The 24,425-nt window shown below is 41.8% G+C and overlaps 1 protein-coding gene across 2 annotated transcripts in view; it reads right to left on the bottom strand.

Moving 5' to 3' along the window:
* Ccdc170 (coiled-coil domain containing 170) overlaps positions 1-24,425 on the bottom strand; it is a 91,131-nt gene that overhangs the window by 39,245 nt on the left and 27,461 nt on the right. For both annotated transcript variants that reach the window (XM_063232913.1, XM_063232914.1), the window contains exons 3-6: positions 22,948-23,204; positions 17,869-18,013; positions 14,531-14,716; positions 540-857 (exon numbers count right to left, since the gene is read on the bottom strand). In XM_063232913.1, the coding sequence (XP_063088983.1) occupies positions 540-857; positions 14,531-14,716; positions 17,869-18,013; positions 22,948-23,204 (906 nt within the window). The remainder of the gene's footprint in view (positions 1-539; positions 858-14,530; positions 14,717-17,868; positions 18,014-22,947; positions 23,205-24,425) is intronic.

Raw genomic sequence — 24,425 nt, 5'->3', positions numbered from 1 at the left:
AATGAGGCTCAGGCCTTCCTCAGGACTACATGCAGTGGAAGTGATACCACTCAGGCTGCCGTGGAGATGGGGCTTTATGACACCCTTCTCTCCTCCGCCTAGGTGAATGGACAGATTTGCAAGGTCCTTGTGCTGTGTGCATACCTACCAGCCCCTCCTCCCAGCCTCCATAAACAGAAGGAACACACAGGTGCTGCCTCACATGGGGTCCAGCAGAGGTGAGGGAGCCTGGCACTCTCCATTATCTCCTTGTGTTCCCACTGCACATGAGAGGTTGCTGATTTCAGGCAGTTGAGGCCCTTCATGTCCTCAGAGGCAGCTTCGCTGAAAGCCTTTTTGCTTTTCACCAAAATAAATGGCCTCCTTTGGTTTGGTCAGCAGCAAATAGATGGACCTAAGTATATGGACCTGAGTTGCCAGTAACACAACTACATTTAAATTACACTTCTAACTAATTTGGATAAATTACTTGTTGACCTAAGCTAAATGAATGTGTCCACTATTCTGAGAAAACTTGTAAGCAGCCATCACCTACTCACCCTTTTCCTGCTCTCTTCCTGACTGCCCATTTCTCGAATCTTCTCCAAAATGGCGTCTTCTGTGGGCCCAGTCGTGCCCAGCCTGCCTCTCAGGAGGGCTGCGATTTTCTCTCTAAATGAGGAGCTCTGGCTTTGTGAGGCCACAACTGTATCTCGACTGGCTTTCAAAGTCTTCTCCAACTCTTCAGAGCTTTTCTTCAAGAGGCTCAGCTCCTGCTTTGAGGCATCCCATGCCCGCTGGCCAGCAAGCAACCTTTCTTGGAAGATCTTAACTTCTCTTTCAAGAGCTTCTTTTGCCTCTACAGCACTGAGAAAATCCTGTAATAATCCACAGAGTGTGGATATTGTAACAATAGCCACCAACCAAGTCTACACAACTGCACAGACTATAGCAAGTAATTACCTGGCTTACTAATGACTTCAAGGGATTAGGGGTAGATACTCAACCAAGTCTTAATGCTGTTTCCTATACTTGTGAAATTGCTAAGATTAGTAATTAAAAATTATGTGAATAAAGATGCCTTTTTAATCCCAGTTTAAAGAGATAAGCTTTCTCATAAAAATATCATTCCATAAAAGAGAGCTAGATCTCTCATTGTTAACTGGTTATTATCCTCTTGTCTCAAAAAGACAAAACTACAATGGATAGAACCAGAAGAAAAAAACAGAAATAACTAGCCATTTGGTGGTAGAGAATTAAAGGCAGAAGTGAAAGTACTATACTGAAAAACAATAAATAATCTCAAAGAATATGATACAGGATAATACATATGATTAGATTCAGAAAAATGTAGAGCACAGAGAAAGGTACCTATTTCTGTTAACCACAATCTAGAATCAGTACCATAATCTAGTGTCCACACTAGCACTAACAGGTTAATCACTTGTTAACATCAACTTCCAAAATACATAGATTTAGCTGGCTTTATTCTGACTTGTTCTGTTGCATACTTTCAAAATAAAATTTAAAAAAAACAAAATACATAGATTTACATCAAATAAGATTAAGCAGTTAATCAGCCTTGCCATAGGATTGCTAGCTCGTTCATTGGCAAACTTTTTAAAATTAAAAATAGTGCATTAGGAGTAAAAAGTACAAAAGGGAAACTATTTTTGAACCACAATTCTACAAGTAGTGGACTGGTCACATTTCAGGCATGACTCTGCCATTATTCAGGCATTAACTAACACTGCTAGTTAAAATGCAATCATCTCTTTTGCTTCTGAACTAGACTTTAAAAGGAATTTATCTCCACCGACAGCTTGGAGACAAGGAAAAAGGTTAGCTGAAATGCTAGTTCTTACTCTTTAGGGAAAACATAACATTTTACTCTTTTTCTTATGGTGATTTTTTTTAAAAGGAAATCTCAAGTACCAATTTGAAAGAAAAGTCACAAGAGTAGAGGTAGTTAGAAAGACATGCTCTTTTCAGACATGTAATAACCAACCGTGGAGCTGATTTTATAGAATTCCTTGCTTTTCAAGATCTTGATTTCCCATTTCCTCTTTCCAAGTTAGGGTCTGTGTAGAAAAACCTCACTGCTAGTGCTAATTAGATTATGGCCCATAAAGTAGAATCAAGGACATTTTATTAAAAATACAATGCTTTTACAGTTTGCAGATTTCTCTTCAGGTAACATAAGAGCTATTTACTTGCCCAATCAGATTACTCCTTACAGTGGGGCCACCATTATATTTAGCAACTACAATCTCATGTGTAAACTCCTAATTCAATGATGCACAGATGACAATTAATCCTAATCTGCTTTCATTGATATCTTAATGTACTTTGACAGAAGAAAGGAATTTCCCATCTATTTCCCTTCTTTACTTTTTGGATAAGATTAATGTTTCAGGGTCAGGTGGGGTGATGCTCGCCTGTAATCTCAGCACTCAGGAGGCCAAGGCAGAAAGGTCACTGTGAATTTGAGGCCAGCCTGGGATACACAGTGAGTTGAGGGCCAATCTGAACTACATAACAAGACCCTATCTCAAAATATCGAAAAAGAAAATTAATCAACCACTTCAGAGATCTAAACCCATGTAGAATATTACATATTAACTTTTTATTGAGAAAAAATCCCAAATGCAAATAGAGGAAGTTTGTGCAGTCAATAGAATAATATTTGTAACCAATTACTTATTTTTTAAAAGCCCTCAAAAGACACAATAAAATATATCAGATGTTTGAATACAGTGAATTTACTGTCAATTTGAAGAGTAACCACATGGCAACTAACATCAGAACACCAATAAACAAAATTAAAATGTTTCAACTCTGAGGAACTTTTCTTTTTCTTTCTTTCTTTTTTTTTTTTTTTTTTTTTTTTTTTGTAACAAGGATTGCTCTCATGATCACAACAATCCTCCAAGGCACGTCTTTTAAACCCGAGCACCAATACTTATGTCTAATAAAAATCACAAAGGTAGTCTGTGAGCTTGAAACACGAAGGAGCAGTTAGCAGTTTGGATTTCTTCTTTCTGGGCACTTTCAGCCCCAGAACTCAAAGCTGTTTCTCTGTGAAATGCGGGACCAGGAGCCAGTGACAGACCTTGGGAACAGCCACTTCTTGGAAGCTCTGATTAATCACTTTGAGATTCAGCGGGGGCTCAGGGCTGATCCACTGGAAATAGATGTCCTCAGACTGCAAATGCAATTACCTGCATCGCTCTCGGGAGAAAGCCACCAGACTGGAGTCTGGTTGCGTGGCTACCTCAAGGGTAAGCTGAAGCACGAGGCATAAAGTAATGTGACATGGGCACCATCGGCCGGGACCTGGGACTGCTGTCAGACCACACTGACACAGAACAAGACACAAGGAGCTCCCTCCGAGAAAACTCAGGGCGACCTCCAACGAGGAAATCGCTTCTGAGACTGAGGGCAGGTCCTAGATACACATGCTGATGCTGATCACTTCAAAAATTCTTTCTATATTGAACAATCTTGAGATTCATTACGACTAATTCAGCAAGTGAATAATGACTCCCTTACCCACTACTTTAACAAAAATATTTATAAATCATGTGACCAAGACATTCAGTCTAGCTTCCCAATTACATGTATGAGTCTGAATTGAATGAAAATGTTCAGTGTTGTGTGTTTCTAAAACATCATCTGTTTTCCTGTTGTGATGTGGTTACTACCGTACGGGTCTAGATGTGCCTGACATCAAATTGCCTCCAGAAATACAATAACTAATTATCATCAGAGTGGGAACCTCTAGCTAGATCTTCATTCCTCCGACCCTAAACCAATTTTATAAAATAAAAAATCAGTTGCTTAATTCTACGTAGAGCAGTTACAATGAAAAAATAAACCTAAAAAAACCCCTCCGAGCAGACACTCCCACATATTGCTGGAGTAAGTATGAATAGGTATACTTTTGGTATAAGTTATAGAAAAAAATGCCAAAAAAATTTAATGTTCCTCACAACGTTTAATTACATTTAACACTGAAATTCAAGTCCCAAGAATGTGTCTCTAAGACCTGGGCATGATGGCGCACACCTGTAATCCCAGCACTTGGGAGGCTGAGGCAGGAGGATCATCTCAAATTCAAGGCTAGCCTGAACTACAGTGAGACCTTGCCTCAAAAACAAACAAACAAACAACAACAACCAAGAAAATGAATGTATCTGTAAGGTGCATTATTTAATATGGAAAAAGATACATATGCAAAATTACTCAATTATAACACAATTAGGTTCCCCTGAGCAATGGGGTTGTCTTCTGGGAAATACATCATTAGGCAGCATTGTTCCTGTGTGCATATCTGTGTGCTTGTACGAAGTGGCTGTGATGTTCTTAGGCAATATAATCTCATTGGACCACAATAATGTATACCGCCATCCATCACTGAGTACCTAGTATGGCACCATTTCCACCTAAATGAGGAAATTATATGCAGAAGCAACTTCAGTTCTGGTCACTTGTAGAAACACAGTAACCATGAGGGGCAGGGGAGAAGAAGGATGTGACAGAACAAAAGCCACTATAAAATACTGGGGCCCATCAAAAGTGCCCATTGTAACAGGAAGGCAGTTGCACACACTGGGCGCACGTTCACACGCACACTAAACTTGGGCTGCATTACTAGAAGTCATGTAGCTAGAACAAGGGAGGTGGTGTCCTGCCCTATCTCCCTTGAACTAGACAAGACCTTGAGTCTGACATTGAGCTCGGGGAATCACATTTTAACCTAGATAAAAGTCCTACAACTGTGCTTTTCAAAATGTGTTCTGCGCGCCAGTGCCATGCATGCTTCCGTTGGTTCCCAGTCTCAACAAGAAAATTTCAGAGACTGAGAGTTTGAGTTTAGTCATTTCTGTAATGACTCAAAACTGAGGCAGCATCAAAGCTGTCACCATGGCCTTGAGTTTTGAACAAGGCAGAACCCTGTCCAAGCTTGGTCAGACTCATATGGTCGGGAGCAGGTGGTACGAGTTGTGTCTCAGTCGTGTGGAACGGAACAGAAAAAGCATATGTGCTATGTGTTATCCTAAGGTAAGTTTGCCAACAATAGTCTAAAACTAGAAAGTATACAAAATCCAAAACACATTTCTCTCATTAAAAGGCAATTTAAATTTAGCCATACCTATATGAGATAAATCAGCAGAACTGTCTCCAGATGGAGGACTGAAGACAGATTTTTTTCAAGACACATTTGTTTAATTTTTGGGAACAAGTTACAAATAAATACCTTAAATTGGTTTAAAATCTTTTCTGCCTGGCATGGTGGCACATACCTGTGAGCCCAGGACTCAGGAGGCTGAGAGAAGATCACTGGGGTGAGTTCGAGTCCAGCCTGAACTACACAGTGAGATCCTGTCTTGATAGATAGATAGACAGATAGATAGATAGATAGATAGATAGATAGATAGATAGATAGATAGATAGACAGACAGATAATAGATAAAATATTTGATAGTCTCCACAAACCTCTGTGACATTGATTTCCTATTGTGTGTCTTAAAATAAAACATATCTTATAAATACTGTAGTCATTAATCCAATAAAGACAACCTAAATTAGCAAACCAAAAGTGAGTTCATTGTCACAATAAAACTTTAAATGCTTACATAAGTGCAGTTCATTCTAAATGTGTATGTGGAACTTTAACACAGAGAGCTGTCCAGGGAGTGCAGCTCCCTGTATAGCTCCCTGTACTCCCTGTACTGAAGCTCACAGTCAGATGTGACTGCAAAACTTTTAGAATCGCAATAGTGATTCTCTAATCTCCTCCATATATACTTTCAAAGGATGGGTACAGTTTATGTAATTCTATTCTTTTTCCTATGTCTATTCTCATTATATTTATTAAATTTTAATGTATGTTTGTGGCATCTAACACTTAAAATTTGGATTTTTGTTTTATGTATCTTTTAAATGATTTTTCTAGTAATTTATTTTATTCTGTAGAGGTATTGGTCAGCAGTGGGTCAAAAATAAAGAAAAAAATCATTCTTCCCCACTCATAGTTTGGAAAAAAATTTTACTAGAGTGCACTCAGCGCACAGGAAGGATGGCGAAAGTTTTGAAATTGTGTTTTAGGAGGACATATTAAAAGCACTGGTGCACTTGAGTGTCACTGAGTTACTCAAAGACAGCTATGTGGCAGGAGAGTTAGATTTGTTCTGCTCAGCCCCTGTGAAGCCCCTGTGATCTGTGAAGCCGAAGCTGCAGGGTAGCATTTTCCTCTAGAGGAGAACACTCTTGCCAAAGCTGAGCTGTTCCAAGGCCTTGGAGCATAATGAGAGCTCGGCTTAGCTTTGCAGTCACATTATCAGCACACTGCAGATGGACGCGGCTGCCCAGGAGGCCACTGCATCCCTGGGTCTCACCACAGCGCCGCCAACAGCTTGCTCATGCAGTGCCTGGGGGACCATGGACAGCTCCCCCCAGCACCCTTGTGAGGGACTTTGGCAAAAGGGAATGGAGCCCACCTCACATGTGGTGTCTAGAGCCATAATTTAAAAGTATTATGTAGTTGTGTCACTTTAAATGCTCTCCTAACTGATCCTAATTTTTAGAATGAACCTAAAGATTCATTTGAAGACTTGTTGTCACAACACAACAGAATGTCGACACTGACAATGTAAGTGCAAGAGTACAGTACAAATGGAGAAGCAGAAAGAAGGCACAACAAAAGTGAGAGGCATCAAGTTCTTCGTGTTTCATAGCAAAGGCCTACAGTGGGTCAGGAATAGGAGTGTGTTACTTCACAGTCTTATGGCTGGGGAGGGTGGCACATGCCTAGAATCCCAGCTCTCAGGAGGCTGAGACAGGAGGATCACTGAAAGTTAGAGGCCAGCCTGGACTACAAAGTGAGTTCAGGTCAGTCTGAATTGCATAGTGAAATCTTGTCTCAAAAAAACCAAAAAAAATTAAAAATAAAGTTTTATGGCACAAGTCCTACAAACAGCTGCTGCCTCTTTTTCTTTTGCTTCTTCTTTCTCCTCCTCCTCCTCCTCTTCCTCCTCCTCTTCCCCTTCCTCCTCCTCCTCCTTCCTCAGTGCATGCTTGCCATTTATGACGCTTGCATTCAGTTTGGGGTTGGTACATCAATCATGTCTCGATCATTTTCAAGCCCTTTGTCTTCCCTTTACCCTCCTCCTCCCCTCTTCTTCCTCCATGCCCTTCCCCATCTCCAAAACATGTACCTCATGCTTCCTATCCTTTTTCCTTTATTTTGCTCTTTGTTTGCATCATATAAAAGGAAACATGTGATATTTAGCTTTCTGTGTCTGACTTATTTAACTTAATGTTACAAACTCAAGATCCTCCAGATGAGATGTGGTATTTTACAGTGGAGTACTACTCAACATAAAGAAAGATAAATTTGGGGCTTTTATAGATAAATGGTTGCAAATAGAAACCACACTCATAAGTGAAATAAATCAGACTCATGTATAAACATCGTATTCTCTCCCTCGTGTAAGAAACTAAAAGATTAAATAGGATCCAAAAGGTACAAAAGGTATTGTGAAAGGGAAAGAAACTGCTCAACAGGAAAGAGCAACTGGACTGGGGAAAAACAGAAAAGAAGGGGAAAAAATATATATATATTATATATTACATATATGTGATAGTTAAGATAATTGTACTACTAATTCTATTAGTTCATGGAAAGAAACTGAATGCTATATTGTTTGATCTGTTTTGCATGCCTGTATCTTATAATCTAAGCAACTATTTCAAAGGTAGCAATATACAATATAGTGACCATTGTTAATTTCTTATCTTCTTGTTTTGAAATCCTGTATTGTTTTTATTATTTTATTTTGTTTTGTTTCCAGTCTTTAAAATAAAAAAGCCCCTCCAGATGACATGATTGCATTCTTCTTTCACACTTTTTTATCCTTTTTTCTGTTGATGGGCGTTAGAGCCTAGCTTCCTGATCACTCTGCTTGCTCTGTCTCTCTTTCTCTCTCATACATTCTTTTCTCCTCACCACCAATTACAGGATAACAAATCAAAAAAGCAGAAGGCACATGTCTTAGTTACTCTTTATTTGTCACTGAGACAAAATACCCAATGCCCAGCATGAAACAAGGAAAGGTTTCTTTCCTACAGTTTTAGAGGTTTCAGTTCATACTCAATTGACTCCAAGGTAACGTGGCATGAAGAGGCAGCCATTCATGGCCGCTGCAAACAGGAAGACACCAACCAGAGAGAGAGAGAGAAAGAGAGAGAGAGAGAGAGAGAGAGAGAGAGAGAGACATACCTTCTTCCCGCCATTACACGTTATGGTGGCCCCCCTAAGCTGGTGTAGCACTCACACCACCAATCCGGGTGCTAGACCACGAACCAATCACAAACGCCAGATTTGGTTGAGTCCATAATTCATGATGCTTGGAGGCCACTGACATAAATCATGACAGGGCACCATTTCCAACCCAGGCCCACTTAAGTCTACAGCCAGTATGATTTCCAAGTTTTAATTCTTATCTCTCAGATTAAAGAAACAGTATGCAAGAAGAGAAGCTGTCTGAAATGCAGTATGTAATTAAACTTCTGACCTGCTGATTTTAAATTCTGTAGTCTATTGGAATGTGTGTATGGCTTGTGAAAACCCTCACCAAGAAAAGAGCCACCAGTCTTTGGGCTAAGTGGTAAAGTGCGTATGTAACCTGCATAAGGTCCTAAGTTTAATATACCTACTGTACGTATGATGTCACCTGGGATTTTTATTTGTGAAACTTTCATACAGTAATTTAAGTAGAGTGTCTAAACAAATTGGAAAGCTGAGTTTGGTTGAAACTGCACTCCAGCCCTGTGAATACACCTACCACTGCAGGACATCTGGACTTTACCAGGAAAAAAAGTTTCCTACTTCAAAAAGAATGCTTCAGAAAGTACTAGGTTGACTCTTCCTGAGGCCATTAATGTGTCAGTAAAGCTTTCTGACAGTGTTTTTCAGCGGTAAATCTTTGGAGTCATAATCTTATGAATGAGAACTTTATTAAAGACTTTAAGATTTTTATCGCCCATATTTTTATTTTACAACTTTTATTGTTTTGGCAGGAACTTCAAGCCAAAGGAAATGTGTTTCCAAAGTTGGTCTGAACAACATCCCATTAGTCATTTCCTAGTAAAAACACTTAAATAAGAAAAAAGAATTCATTTTTTTAACGTATTATTACAACACATTCTCTTACTACTAATAATCTCCAAAGATGCACTTTTACAGATAAACAGTAAATTCTTCCTGATTTGCAAGTCTTGATAATTTAGTAACTACTATTATAATTGGATTAAACATTCCTCAGGGGGGAATCTGTATAGCTATTTGCTATTGTTACATAATTTCTGCCATCAGACCTGCATTTAGGATGTAGCTGTGCTAGAAGTGTGGAGGAAATTCCTGATGCAGGCACAGCTGCCTGATGGCCTGGCCCAAATCCCAGCTTTGCTGTGTAATCACTGTGTGAAGCTGAACAAAATACACAGCCTCTCTGAGAACGGGCAGGATGGCTGTGCTAATAAGTACAATCCTAACACCTAAGAATTGGCTTCTAAGTACCATTTCCTTGGGGGAAAGGGGACCAAAGCTCTTGGGGAATTGGTTGGTTTTGGTTTTCAGCCAGAAAATTACAAGAGGGCCTGGGATATTGTGTTCTAGAAAGCAAGTTTTGAATGCTAAAGGAGTCATGTTACAGGATCACAAGTGCCATCTTGAAGAGACTGCTGCTGAGCAAGCATTGAGAATTTGGAACACAAGAAAAGAATAATTGACACACGACAGATTGTAACACAACAGATAAATAGAAATCAGTGGGTTCCTAGAATTGAAAAGAAAAAAATGTTTCTATTTTGTTTTGTTTTGCTTTGTTTTGTTTTGTTTGATAGTGGGGAATTTGTGATGGTTAGAGTGGAGTTTCAACTTGATTAGCTCCAGATCCTCACTGGGGATTGGTAGGGGCACTTCTGGATGTATCTGAGTGGGAGAGAGAGGCTTGGCCTTTGGGTCTACCTCTGGCCCCAACCTTTCCTCTGGCACTGTGCTCCTCCTGCTGTTTCTCAGCTCTCATAAACTAGGCAGCTCTATCCGCCCTTCCACCATGTCTCTGCCTTGAAATCAGCCCACCATGGACTAAACCCCCGAGCAAATTGAACACACACCCCCCACCCCCGCCCAGTGCTGTGTGTGTTGGGTATCGAGTCTCTGTGACGGGAAGCCAGTACAGGATCAAACCAGGACCTTCACCCTCAGCTACATCCCAGCCCCTTTTTTGTTTTTTACCATGAGATAAGATCTGACTGAATTTCCCAGGCTAGGTTCAAATTTGCATCTTTCTTCATCAGAAAAAGAAACTTCTTCTTCATAGGAAAATAGCAGCTAATAAATATAAGTAATGATGAAGTTAGGATGTCACCACTTGCCACCCTGGTTAGTCCAGGCAAGATTTGATGGGTGCTAATGTTCCTAGTAAAGTCCTAAGAAACAAAGATAAAATGGTTATTATCACCCCCATAGGCATGCCACTTAATTGCAGAAAAAAGTCAAATGTACCTGCACACTGAAGAGATTTGGTAGTCAAACTAAGTATCACCAGTGAAGGAATAAGCTAGCATCTTCTCTTTATAAATTGACATAATATGAAATACACAGGTTTATTCTCAAAATATTCTCACCAAGAGGTTTGACCTGAATTCCGTAAGTGTCCAGATGCATTTCTTTCTAAGGGGATTTTGTTTGCTTTTGGGTTTTTTTGTTTTTGATTTGTTTTGTGTCTTTTGGGTAGGATCTTGCTATGTAAGGCAGGCTGGCCTTGAAGTAGGTAGCTCAGACTGGCCTGGAACTCATGGAAATCCTCCTGCCTCAGCCTCCCAAGTGCTGGGATTATAGGCATGCTACCAAACTTGACAAAAAGAACCTATTTTTAAAAAGAAAAGCCAGACTGGTGGTGCATTTCTATAATGCCTGCACTCAGAAGACTGAAACAGGAGAATCACTGTGAGTTTGAGGCCAGCCTGGTCTACATAGTGAGTCCAAGATCAACATGGAATATACAGCAAGACCTGGTCTCAAAAAAATAAAATATTTTGTAAACACAGTTAGCCAGGCATGGTAGCTCACACCTGTAATCCCAGCACTTGGGAGGCTGAGCCAGATGGATTGCTGCAAGTTCAAGGCCAGCCAGGGCTACAAAGTGAGTTCAAGGCCAGACTAAACTGCATAGTGAAATATTGTCTCAAAAAGACAAAAAATTTTTAAAAATAATAAAAAGTAAAACTAATCAGCAAATGTAATGAGCCAAGCCAGATTAGATCTCAAGTTTGGGAAAGAAAACAGCTTTATAAACATCATGCTTAATGCAAATCATAAATTCTGAAATGTAGAATATGAATATGGTATTAGAGATTATTAGTTATTGATTACTGTGTCACACACTGCCCTGAGCTCAGCACCTTAAAACAGCAAGCATCTATCGCTGCAGAGTCTCAGGGTCAGGAGGCTGACTGTGACCGCTGTGTGGGTGTGGGTCACAGTCTCTCCTGAGGGCACGGTCAGCCACAGGCCGGGACACAGTCATCCGGAGGAGGGGACGCAGGGGGTGCCCTTCGCAGCTCACTCACATGGCGGCTTATGGCCTCAGTCCTTGATTCACAGGCCTCATAATAGACAGGCTGAATGTCCCTACCACGTGGAGGCTGGCATGTCATTCATTCCCCAGTGTCACCTCACAGCATGACAGTGGGCTTCCCTCAAGCACAAGTGACTCCAGAGAGACTCAGACAATGCACCCAAAAAGAAGCCACAGTCTATATCCTCAAGGATACCATCCCCTTACCTCTAACATATTCTATTCGCTAATTCCACACTCAAGAGAAGGGAATTAAATTCCACTGCTCAGAGGAGGAGAATCAGAACATGTGTGGGTTTGCACAAGCAGTCAGGAACTAAACATGATATTTCTAACCTATTTTCAGATGGTTCTGCAAATATATGTGTTTGTGCATTTGTGTTTATGTCTGTGCATCTGTGTGCCAGTGTGCATATGTGTGTAGAAAGCACATGGGGAAAAGTGCTAACACAGGGTGCTTCTGAGAAGCTAAAGATGGATGCTCATTATCATAGTCCTTCACTCTCTGTTTATGCTTGAAATTTTTCCTAAGAAAAGGAGAGAAATATAACCGAGAGTTGCTATGGACCAAATCATATTCCTCCAAAACAGCCCTGCTCCCAGCTTGATGGTGTTTGGAGGTGACTGAAGCCGTTAAAGGAGGACATCAGGGAGCTCATGGTGAGATTAGTGCCCTCCTAAAGGAAGACAGCAGAGAACTTGACCTCTCTATCTCTGTCTCTCCCTCCCCACTCCAGTTTTCCCCTCCCCTGCTCCCCCCAGGCATAACAAAAAGATAGCCATCTGTTGGCCAGAAAGAGGACCTTCATCAAAACTCAACCACACCAGCACCTTGATCGTGGCTCTCCAGCCTCCGGAAGGATAAATAACATTGGTCGAAGCCCTGCCGTCTGTGGGACTTGGCTTGGTTTGTTGTGGGGCGCTGAGGACCTTATACATGCTAGGCGAGCACGCTACCACCGAGCAACACCTCTCCCCAAGTCCGCGGTATCCTTAGCACACAGCTAAGACAAGATGTCTACAGAAATGACAGTCTCTGCTCTTTCCTAGAAGCTGAGTGTCAGGGCAAAAAGCCAAAGGAGGACGATTTGTTGCAGGGAACCAGGGGAGAAGTAGAAATCACTATCACTGTGGGTGACTGTCACGACACAGTGATGTCACTGGAGGCAGGGAAGGCCCAGAGAAGACAACTCCTCCTCACACACGCCCACTCCACACCAGCCTCTTGGCTTGGAGACCCCCTGGGCCTCAGCCCCTGGAGGAGCTTCTGGGACCAGCCTCAGTCCTTGATGATCTTGAACCCCATCTCCTTCCCAGGGCCGGGTGTTTTCCTCCTGCAGATTCTTGGTAACTGGTTGTACTAGCTCAGTTTTGCTTTTCGAAGTGGATCATTAGTATTCATCTACTATTAATCCAATAATTATTTTGCCACAAAGCTTAAAAAAATAATTAATGGTTATATGGTATTGAAAATACAGTGTTAATTTTCATGCTCAAATAATTGTAGCTAACTTGAAAATATCAGGCAACTCATTGTATTTTTTAAATAATTTAGAATTATGTTGCTTCTTTTTGTTAATGTCCCTCAAAAATTACATCTATATTCTTTGATCCAGAAAGTCTACTTCTAGAATTTTTTTTTACCTTACAGGATATTGAACCCAGAACCTTTGCACTAAACTACATCCTAAGGTCCACCCTAGCTTTAAAAACAAAATTGAGAAAAGACTGTGCTAAATCATCCATTTGCCCAGGGCTGCGATTTGAGATCCTCCTACCTCAGCCTCCCAGAGCAGGGGACTGTGGGTGGGTGTTCACACGTTCAGCTTAGGGCTTTGTTTTCTATGACTTGAGACACAAGAACAAATGCAGGACATTGCTCATAGTTCCGTTTTGATAGTAGTGTGCACTCTATTGCCATCCATTAAAAATAAATACAAACAATATATACTGTATGTAACAGACAAATCCCTTTTTATGCATACACACACACACATACACAGAATATTTCCAGAAGCTGTACAAGAAACTATAACAAGTTTCCTCTGCAGAGAACCAGGAGACTGAACAGAAGGGTGGGAGAGAAAGTTTTTACTGAACACCTTTTTTTCTTTAATACATTTAGAATTTTCTATCATGGAAATGTATTCTATTTGTTCAAAAAACTAAAACAAATTTTTAAAACGAATTTTACAAGTATCTTTAAATTTAACTGACTGAAGTTAGCTATCTTTACAAATTCTTTACTCTTAAGTATTTTGTATTTTAATTTCCAATTAAAAAACAACCAAGTATGGTAGCATACACCTGTAATCCCAGCATTTTGGAAGGCTAAGGCTAGAAAAATACAAATTTGACCCCAGTCTGACAACTTAGGCCCTGTCTCAAAGTCTAATTTTTTTGTTTTTGTTTATTTGTTTTATTTTTTGTTTTTGAGACAGGGTCTCACTATGCAGGTCAGGCTGGCCTTGAACTCACTATGTAGCCCAAACTGATCGTGAAGCAATTCTCCTGCCTCAGCCTCCTGAGTGCTGAGATGACAGGCTTATGCCACTGCAATAGGCTTCAAAATTACAAATTAAAAAAGAGCTGGGCATGTAGCCCAATGCAAAGGTCTGGGTTCAGTCCCTAGTACAGTGCAAAAGAAAAAAAAAGGAAAAATGATATCTATCCAAAGGCCTTCACCCCACCTGCCCCTCACCCCTCCTGCTGAAAGCAGCCTTTTAGAAACCGTCATCTATATTTCTACTGCATTCCTCCTGGATCTGATTTTCCATTTTTGCTTCTTAAACATGACCCCAGGCATGCATGAGTGCTCTCTCTCTCTCTCTCTCTCTACACACACACACACACACACACACACACACACACACACACACGCTTGCACACTTCACGTGCTGTACCTGGCTCAGCTTCTTCTTCTCTTCAGCCCAGGAGGAAGCTCTCCTCTGCTCTCTGTCGACTTCGGACGCCAGCCTCATGATTGTTTCTCTGTTAGCTTTTGCCTCCATCTCATGGACATTTATAGTCTCTTCAAGACTAGCAATTTGTCCTTTCATGAATGTGTTTTTCCTGCACAGCTCTTGAAGCTGCAGAGAAACCCACCACAGCTGTCTTATAAAAATTAACAACCCCATGTGCTTTCTCTGCACAACTCACTGTCTAGACCCAGAGGCCGCGCCCATACCCAGCCGTGTGTGCACCAAGATCACACTCGTCAGAGGCAGCCTCTTAACTTGGCTATCAGGCGAGGCTGGTGGCAGGTGCACTCAAAGCAGACAGTGGCCCACACCCTGGCTGCTCTGCAGAGGTGGTTGCAGGTGGTGGAGCCACCCTCAGCCCACAGCCAGGCACTTTCTGGCACTCAAGGAGACAGATGGGGTTCCTGTGTTCCTAAAAATGTCCCTCTGATTAATAAGTAAAGAAAGACTCTGCATAAGATGCTCTGACAATGGCTGTCACTGGGCCCCGGATTAGCAGGGTTTTTCTGCCTCCTGTGCCACACATGGAATTGTAAACTGGGAGCATTTGTAAAATTCCGGGTAAGGGGAGTCAAAGCAAGCAGGTCCCTGACATCAGACACTAGCTGCACAGACAGCAGGCTCTCCCTGGAGGCCCACAGTGACGCCTGCAGGAAAACATGGAGACCCATGGGACAAGATCAGCATGTGGTGATGACCTGTGGACGTGACGAGTCGCATAAGCTTCCGCACTCTGCCATCACAGCACCGTTTCCGGCTCGGTGCTGTCCCCTCTCTGCTGATTACTCTTCTTCACCTCAGTATCCTTCAAAAGTCTCCACCTCTGGCGACACTGATTAGTCATCTGCCTGAGCCACACCGCTGATGGCCATTCTCTGTCCCTGTATCCTCACTGATTTTTCTTCATGGCACCTTCTATCTCGTGGAATAATATTCAGTAGTTCTTTGTTAGTCTCCTCACCACCTTTACAACATGACAGTGAAAGCTTTAAAAAAGTTCAGTCCTAGTGCCACACCCAGAATAGTGCCCAGCACACTAGCACTCACCAATAGTGGTGAGACAGATGAGTCAGTACCAAAATGAATTATTAGGAAGGCCTCCTTTTCCATCATGGACACTTCAGGGTATGTGCGTGTGTGTGTGTGTGTGTGTGTGTGTGTGTGTGTGTGTGCGTGTGTTTACAAGCAAGTGTAAAAGTGAAAGAATAACTTTGGGATAGGAGAGATTTTGCTTCTGTAGGCTAAACACTGTATGAGATTGCAGTCTTGATCAAAACACCAGACTTCCTGCTCTGGGGGAGGAATTGTTTTAGTGAGTCTTAAGATAATCAGACCCCCCCCAAAAAGGGGGGGGGGCTGGGGATTTAGCCCAGCGGCATAAGTGCCTGCCTTGCAAGCAGACAGTCGTGAGTTCGATCCCTGGTACCGATAAAAATGAAAAAGATCAAAAAAAGATAATCAGACCACCACAGCCACAGGGGACTAACAGAACCCTGAGCCCTTATGCTGCTCACTAAAAGCATGATCTGTTTTCTTCTGGGACAGTCAAAGACTTCAAAGCTGGTTTTGCTATGAGCCATAGCTCCTCACTTAAGCCTGCAGATGACCAAGCCTGACCTTCCTTTTGAACCTCTGTTACTAGAAATCTGGGGTCAAGTCCGTCTCAATCCAGTATAGCACAATACTGATCACTTAGGGAGCGTCTGCCTAAGAGCTGCCAGACAGGGTTGATTAGCCCTGAATTTACATGATCTCATCTCCCTTTAAGATTGAGGACCTCAAAATAAGACACTGATAGGGCCACTGAGCTACACCCAGAAGCCACCAGCCATTGTCCTAAACCTACAATCACCTGGATTCCAGGGAAGATTCAGCCCTATGTGACTGCATCTACCACAGACCAAGGTAATTCTTTCCCAGAAACAAGCCCATCCCTCTGCCATCAGGATTCCAGAACCATGACACCAGGGTGACATCATGAACAATCAGGGCCTCAGCTTATCTGCTAACCCTCAAAAGCTGTTCTCCGGTCTTTGAAGTGGGCCAGTCTGAACCCTTGTATCAGAGTATGTCCCCTCCAGCCACATCGGCTAGAATACTTCATAACTTTCAATGACACCTCTGTGGGAATTTTGGTTTTGGTTTGGTTGTTTATCTGTTTTTGAGACAGTTCAGGCTGGCCTTGAACTCACTATGTAGCCTCAAATTCACAATGATCCTCTTGCCTCAGTGCTGGGATTACAGGCTTCACCACCGTTTTAGTTTCAATTTTCATGTCTACTAAAGCAAGGACCCACACTAGCAAGAGACAGTTAAAGTCCAGAATCCCACTGTGTGTTTTGAAATTGACAGGACAGGAGCCAACAGGACAGGCCTTGCCCCGCAGGGCCCACTTGGAAAACTCCCAAAGCCACTCTGGAGACAGAGGGAACAGGGAGAAATGGATGAGAGGCTTTATTGTGAATGCCATGGAAGGACCATGCCCACGGCGCTCAGCAGGCCAGCACACTAGGTGGGAAAAGTCTCCTCAACTCTGGAATAGAGAAACTGTCCAGAGCTGTCTGGGATCTGGCCCTGGAGTGGTGGGAAGACAGGGCTCCAGGAGCCTGAGAGCCAGACTGCTGGGTGGCTCCGTCTGCTGACGAAAGCTGTGCTCTGGGAGTGTCCTTTACTGTCTCTGGAACTGGCTATCTCTGGGAGGGCCAAAGATGGCGTAAATATTCAAGTCTTTGTGGATACCCTAATGGATCAGTAGGGGCTAGGTGAACTATTCAGTCCATTTCATTTCAATAAACATGATTAAAATAGGATTTTTACTATTTTGCTTTAATGTAAAATTTTGAAAGTACTTTAGAGCTAATCTTAACCTTATACCCCGTAAGTATAATTGACACATGTCTGGGGAGGAGGGTGTGTGCATGAGTGTGTATGTCTGTAACTAAAAGAGCCCTAAAACATGTCATAAGATGAATGATTAATTACATTTGACAATCTAAATATATTCTAGACAAAACAACTCTTTTTGGAGACTAACTGATGCCAGACTACACCAGGAAGGCTCTTGTAGTCTGGCATTTAGGGTTAGGGTTAGATTTAGATTTAGGGTTGGGGAAGTGATATGATGTGTCCCAGGTCAACTGATTAATGCTCCAGTCGGGCCACTGTGCTGGTCTCCTGCCACCACCAACTCCAGCGCATCCCTCCGTGGCCCTGTCACAATGTCCCTGTGTTTCCAGTCCTGTCAACCCGCAGACAAACACCTTTAGCATGAGATCCTCAGCCGATGCCTTCTGGTCCTTCCGGTCTGGATCCAGGCAGTCCCCGAGCTGAGTCAGAAAGTCCACGTGCTTCCTGCAGCTCTCGGAGACCTGCTTCTTACTCTCCTCGCTTTCCTTTGCACACTTTCTACAAGGCAATTAACAGGTGAGTCGGGGTTTAGCACCACAGCACAGGCTGCTGTCAAAGCAACACAGAACTTAAATGGAGACACAAACTGGGGCCCAGCGCTTTATCCTCGTGGCATCCTGGACCTGGTAACAGGAGGGGAGACACATTCTTTCCCTGTTTTCCTCAGCCTGTTAGATCTGTGCAGGTAGGGGCAGACTTCTGGTCACACAAGGGCCCTTTCTGTGCAGTCACAACCCACATAGCCATGACTCACGTGCAGAAGGAGAATCCCACTCTTTAGTTCTAGCCCCGTTCTCTGTTGAAGCATTACCGAGTGATCTACAAGGGTCCTGGTCCACGGCCAAGCACAACTGGGAGACAACACACAGAAGACGGGGATGCTCCCATCTCCGGCAAAGAGAGGCACTCTGTCGCCAGCCAAAGCCACTGTTAGTCCTCACACACCCAGTGTCTCTAAAGAGTATTGGAACTGACAATCAGGGAAAATCAAGATTTTTTTGGTCTGTTCTAAATACTTTATTTTAAATCTCAGGTTTGTTGGAATACTGGCATCTGCTTTCAATATTTTAAATGTTAAAGATTAAGAGATCATCAAAAAATAGACATAATTTAAAGGCAATTAGAATGATTTCAGTAATTTGGTATCATTGTTTCAATACCCTAGATAATAAACATGATTATTGCTTTCCCTTTTGACCATGTTGAGTGTTTACTGCAAATTTTTTCACTCTGTTCAAAAATTAACAAAGCCCATAATTGCACATACTCACAAGCTTATCATATTTCCCCTTAGCAAAAAGTATAATAATTCTAGTGTGGTGGCCTACATCTGTAATTCCAGCTATGGGGGAGGCTGAGGCAGGAGGATCACAACTTTAAGACCAGCTGAAAAACTTAGCAAGACTGAATCTCAAAATTTAAATTAAAAAGGAGAGGCTGACAATGTAGCTCAGTGGTAGAGTACTTGCTTAGCATGCATGAGGTCCTGGGCTCAAATTCCAATACTTAATTTTTTTAAAAATTATAATAATAAAGAAATAATATTAATACATTTATGATTCCTCATTTTCTCCACAGGAAAAGTCACATTTACTTGGTCTTTTGGGCTCATGAAAGGCACAGTTAATGCTATAACTCTGATTGATTTACATATATGATACCATACTCTACCTCCAAGATTTTACTCTTCCTCCCAAGGTCTCTGCTAAACTGTGTCCACACATGCTTGCATATTACCCAACTCAAAAAAATTACAGGAACCTACCCTAAAGATGTAATCACAGAAGTGTGAAAATGTAAGTGCACCTGGTATTCATGACAACTTGCTTTATAATAAATTTTAACGGATCAAATCTAAGTGTGTATAGGAAACAGCAAAGGAATAGGTTGACCTAATTAAGATATTCCAGAAATGAAATATAATAGGCCATTAAAATTACAAACTGAACATACCTGCAACATATTTTTCAGTAAAAATAGTATACCATATGATGTCATTTGGAGTAAACAATATGAAAATCTGTTCCTAAATGTTCATTATAGCTTTTCTATAATGAGGTTTTGGGTCACTTTAAACTTCCTTTTGATACTTTTTTACATTTAAAAAATTACAGTAAGTATAAGTCATGTTCATTACTCATTTATTGGGCAAAGACTTATTGGGTACCTACTACATAATAGGCCTCATTAATTATGTTAAAGACTTACTGGGTACCTACTATATAATAGGCCTCATTAATTATGTTAGAGAGAGAATAGTAAACCAAACAAATAAAAATCCTTGCCCTCGTGAACTCAAGCTCTAGCTGGAAAGACAAGCATGACAGTCAAGCTCGATCGTTACCTTGATTGGCCTGTGAGACAACGAGGAGATTATTAAAGGAAACTGCTGGTGTGTTTGGTGGCTGTGTCCTTGGGACCACATATGGCCCCTGTCCCTTCCTCTCTGCTCTTCCTCTGCCTCCTCTTCCTAGACGCCATGAGTTGCACAGGCCACGTGCACACCTTTGTGTCCCTCTGCCACCCCGTTCCACCACGATGTCCCTGCCTTGGAACCAGCTGACCATGGTCTGCAACCTCTGAGACCATGAGCCACGATAAACCCTTCCTCCCTAAAGCTGTGAGTACTAGGCATCGTGTCTCGGCCATGGGAAAACTGAGCAGTACGATGGATAGTGCTCAACATGTTAATACATGTAAAACAAGCAGTGTGTTACAAAAGGGCTAAGAAGATTTAACAGAAAAGGGGGGTAAGGAATATTGACAGAAGTAAAACATAGTTAGACATAATTCTCTCTTCAGGACCTCAGTAGGAAGCTGCTTCTAAGTACAGACCTAATGGAATCAGGAAAGCCTGCAATATCTGGGAAGGAGCCTTTCAGGAAGAGAAATGAGTAGGTGCAAAGGCCCTGTGTTTCAAGAAACTGCAAAGAAGCTAGTTATTGGAAATGAAAAAAAATGAGACAGACAAAGCCAGATTAGGATGAACCATTCAGGTCACAGAAAACCCTGTGACCTCAATGAAAGGATCTGATCCGAGATTAACATGATTTAATTTGTTTCTTAACAGGATTGCTCTGGCTGCAGAGGGTACAGATGAAAGCAAGGAAATCACTGCTATGGACTAAATGTTTCTCCCCCACCCCAACTCATATGTTGAAGCCTTAATCTCTGATGTGGCAACATCCATAGTTGGAGCCTTTGAGAGATGATTAGGGCATGAGGGTTGAGGGTTAATGCCCTTTTAGGAAGAGATGTGGAGATAATCTCTCTTCACCAAGGGGAGATAAAACAAAAAACCATGCATCTACACACTAGGATGTGGGTACTTGCCAGGAAACATACTAGCCAGTAGCACCTACGTCTTGGACTGTCCAGCTCCAAACTGTAAGGAATACATTTCTACTGTTTAAACCACTTTATATATATATATATATATAGTAGCCCAAAAAGACCAGGCAAAAATTGGCATTAAAATTTGAAACAAATACTTACGATGACAATCCAGATGAGAGATAATAATGGCAACAAGGCAAAACAGCCAGATTGATTTGAAGATTTAATTTGATTTAATTTGATTTAATTTGAATATATGTATAACTGATTGAACTTTATAACTAGACATGAGTATGAAACAGAAGAGAACCAAGAATCATAGCAAGAGTTCTTACCTGATCAAAAGAATAGGAGAACTATGATTAAATGACATAAGGGAATATATAGGAGGATTTAGTGGGACCACCAGGAGATAAATTTACAATTTGCAATTTGAGATGTTTGCTAAAACTCATTGGAAATGCCCACTAAGCAGTAAGAGTTCTGAGTCTTGAGTTCTGGGCAGAGATCCACACTGGATAATAGAATTGTGAGTGCCATTCCAATCACTCTTAAGGCCATGAGACTAAAGGACACAAAAAGAGAAGAGAGTCTAAGACTGGGCCCTCAGCCGGTCTGTTATTGTTTCAGGCAAGACAGCCCCCAAAGCCTCATGCACTTTCAGATGGGGCTTTTTATGAGGTGGCTGAATCTGGAGTTTGTGACTCTGATCCACCGTTCAATGCTGGGATTAGTGAGGCTGGGAGTGAGAGTGGGTGGACTGCTGGATCAGTCCACTGATTGGATTGGCAGCAGCCTAATCGCAGCAGACTGGATAAGATCAAAGAGGCAGAAAGAGGCTTCTCTCTCCCCCATTGCTTTTGCTGTCTTCTGCTGCCATGAATTGTTGCCTCTCTGCCCTGGAACCAGCCGATGATGAACTGAAACCTACAAACTGTGAGCTGAAAAAATCTTTCCTCCACTAATTTTGGGTGTCAGATGTTTTGTCTCAGCAACGAGAAAAGCAATGAAGACACAGTCCAATAATTGGACGCCAAGGCAATAAGAAAAATGGCAAAATAAACTAGATAAACAGACGTTTCTTTTTTGATATACAAACTAGTCATGTGCCGTGACTTTGAAGCCAACATGAGACAGTGGTCCGAGGAAACAGATCACTGTGACGGATGCCACTGGTGTCAGGTAAAGGAGATTGGCCACATTCCAGGCATTGTGCAACACTGGTGGCCTTAATGAGCTGCCTCCCGGAATCCATAAAAGAGAGACAAGAGAAATAGGAGAGAGGGCTCTCATACACACATTTGAGGAGAGCAGGAGGACGGGCATCAGGAATGTTGGTTTATTGTTTTTAAGATAAGTAAAATAAATATCAGGTACATATGAAAAGAGATGTTGGGGGTTGTTTTGAGACACGGCCCCACTATGCAGTTCAGGCTGCCCTGAGCTCACTTTGTAGCTCAGGCTGGTCTCAGACTCACAACAGTCCTCCTGCCTCAGCCTCCCATCCCAGTGCTGGGATTACAGGCATGCACCACCATGCCCAACTTTAAGAGAGAGATTTAAACCATATGTAGAATTATTAATAGATATCTGAGGAGCTACAGCTCCCATTTTGCCTCCATAATCATCCCTTGTCAGAACAACACGGGCTCCATAGAAAAGCTTGGGCTCCGTGAATTTCTACATCAAATGGCAGTAAAACTGATGGGAAATGTTCAGGGTGCTCTGACTTCCAAGTATTTTATAACTAACTTCAGGATGAATGCGTCCCTCGGTGGGCTACTCAGCCACTTGAGGATTAAACCTCTATTTAAAGGAAATCTTCAAATTATGTATATAATATGCATTTGCAGCCCTAATCCATAGGACATAACCACACTTAGGAGATTCCGTGTGTGGTGAGATGCTTGGCGATGCTGAGGTCAGGGAAAGTTTTCAAGACTTCAAAGATATTTGAGGTCAGTGGGTTTTTTCCCAACTTGATTTTCATGGCCAAATAATGCAAAGCATTCAAAGTATATGCAGAGGCATATCTTACACGCTACAGAAGCTAGAATAACTGCTACATGAGCTGAGAAATATGTTCGTCTCCTTACTGTAATTCCTCTTCCAGTTGTGCAACTTTCCTCATTAATTCTTGGTTTTCCTTGATTGCAGTGTGAGCAGTGATTTCTGTTCTGATTTTAGAAGTTGAAAGTGCTGCCGATTCTTCCTCGAGTTCCTGAACTCTGTCTCTCAGAGAGGTGAGAAGAGATGATTTTCTGGCATTATTTTCTTTGTAGTGCTCCATTTGAGCCTTCAGCTCTTGACAGCAAACTTCTTTGGAAAGCATTTTGGAGTGAAGGTCTCGAAGCTAGCAGGAAGGAAGTGTAAAAAAAGTGGGGGGAAGCAACTTAACAGTGTAATATTTAGAGTATTTTTTTGTACCAGAAATCAAACTCACCATCTTGTGTTGGCCAGACAGGGAGTGTGCCACTGAGCTATATCCCTGGTGCTATTTGGGGTACTTTGAAGAAACTTGAAACCATAATTTAAAATCTCAACTTTTATTCAGGACTCAACCCAACTTTATTTTTCTCTTCTCATATTTGCATGCCTTACCAAATAAGAAATTTTGATCAGGAATATAGCTCCATGGCACAAGCACTTGCCTGATGAGCACAGGGATCCTGAGTTTGAATTCTAATATGAAAAAAAAGGAAATTCTGCCTTAAGAGTGGGCTTCACATTCTGTTTTTTTCAAAGCTAACTGAGCAATGTCTTGGGGTGATTTGGTCTCACTCAGGAAATATTTGTGGTGGATGCTACAAAAAACAATAAAATATTTTGCAATGGTAATGCATTTTCTGTATCAGTATTGCTGCTTATAAACAATAATTCAAGGAAACTAGAAGCCACACTGTCATTTCCTGACCACCACTGGTTCCCAACTAAATACAAAGTATTCAATATATTTCTATATTTCTATAGACCATAATCAAGGGTGAAAAAGAAAAATAATATTCATATTTCTGGGAAAAATAAAGAGCAAAGGAAACATTGTAGCATTTATCCAAAGGAAACATTTTGACTTTTATAAGTTCTGTGGCCAGTTTATCCTTGGGGTCATTGTTCAGCGGGATCCTGCCAACCTCAGAGACTTTCCTGGTTACTTCCCAGGCCAGCCTAGATGTCTGGGACCTCTGAACTGTGGGCAGAGTTGGCGTAGGAAGACTCCAGAGACTTCATTCAGATCTAATGTAGCCAGAGGGAGGTGGACCACAAACACCTTACTACAATCTCCTCAGCCAGCCAGAATTCTCATAAGAAAGAAATTCAGAATTCTCTCCTAACAGCTTCCAACTGCAAGCAGTCTTCCTTAAGGAATGTATTCCCAGAGAAGCTCCAAGTTCCCCAAGCCATGTGGCTTCCACCCAAAGTCCCCAGGAACCCTCAGATCACTCAAGGCCGCAGAACTTCCCTAAAACCTAAAATCCAGGCCAAGACCACTTGCTTTGTAGCGGGAATGTGAGAGGATATGCAACAAAAAGATTAGGATAAACCCACCCAAACTGGGTCCTACCATCCCATTTAT

The sequence above is a fragment of the Cavia porcellus genome, unplaced genomic scaffold (genome assembly GCF_034190915.1).
Source record: "Cavia porcellus strain 051 isolate PalLab524CR breed Dunkin Hartley unplaced genomic scaffold, mCavPor4.1 scaffold_22, whole genome shotgun sequence".
In the NCBI taxonomy this organism is placed as follows: domain Eukaryota; kingdom Metazoa; phylum Chordata; class Mammalia; order Rodentia; family Caviidae; genus Cavia; species Cavia porcellus.
Note: the sequence above shows the minus strand (reverse complement) of the source record. Positions and strands in the feature narration are given on the sequence as shown.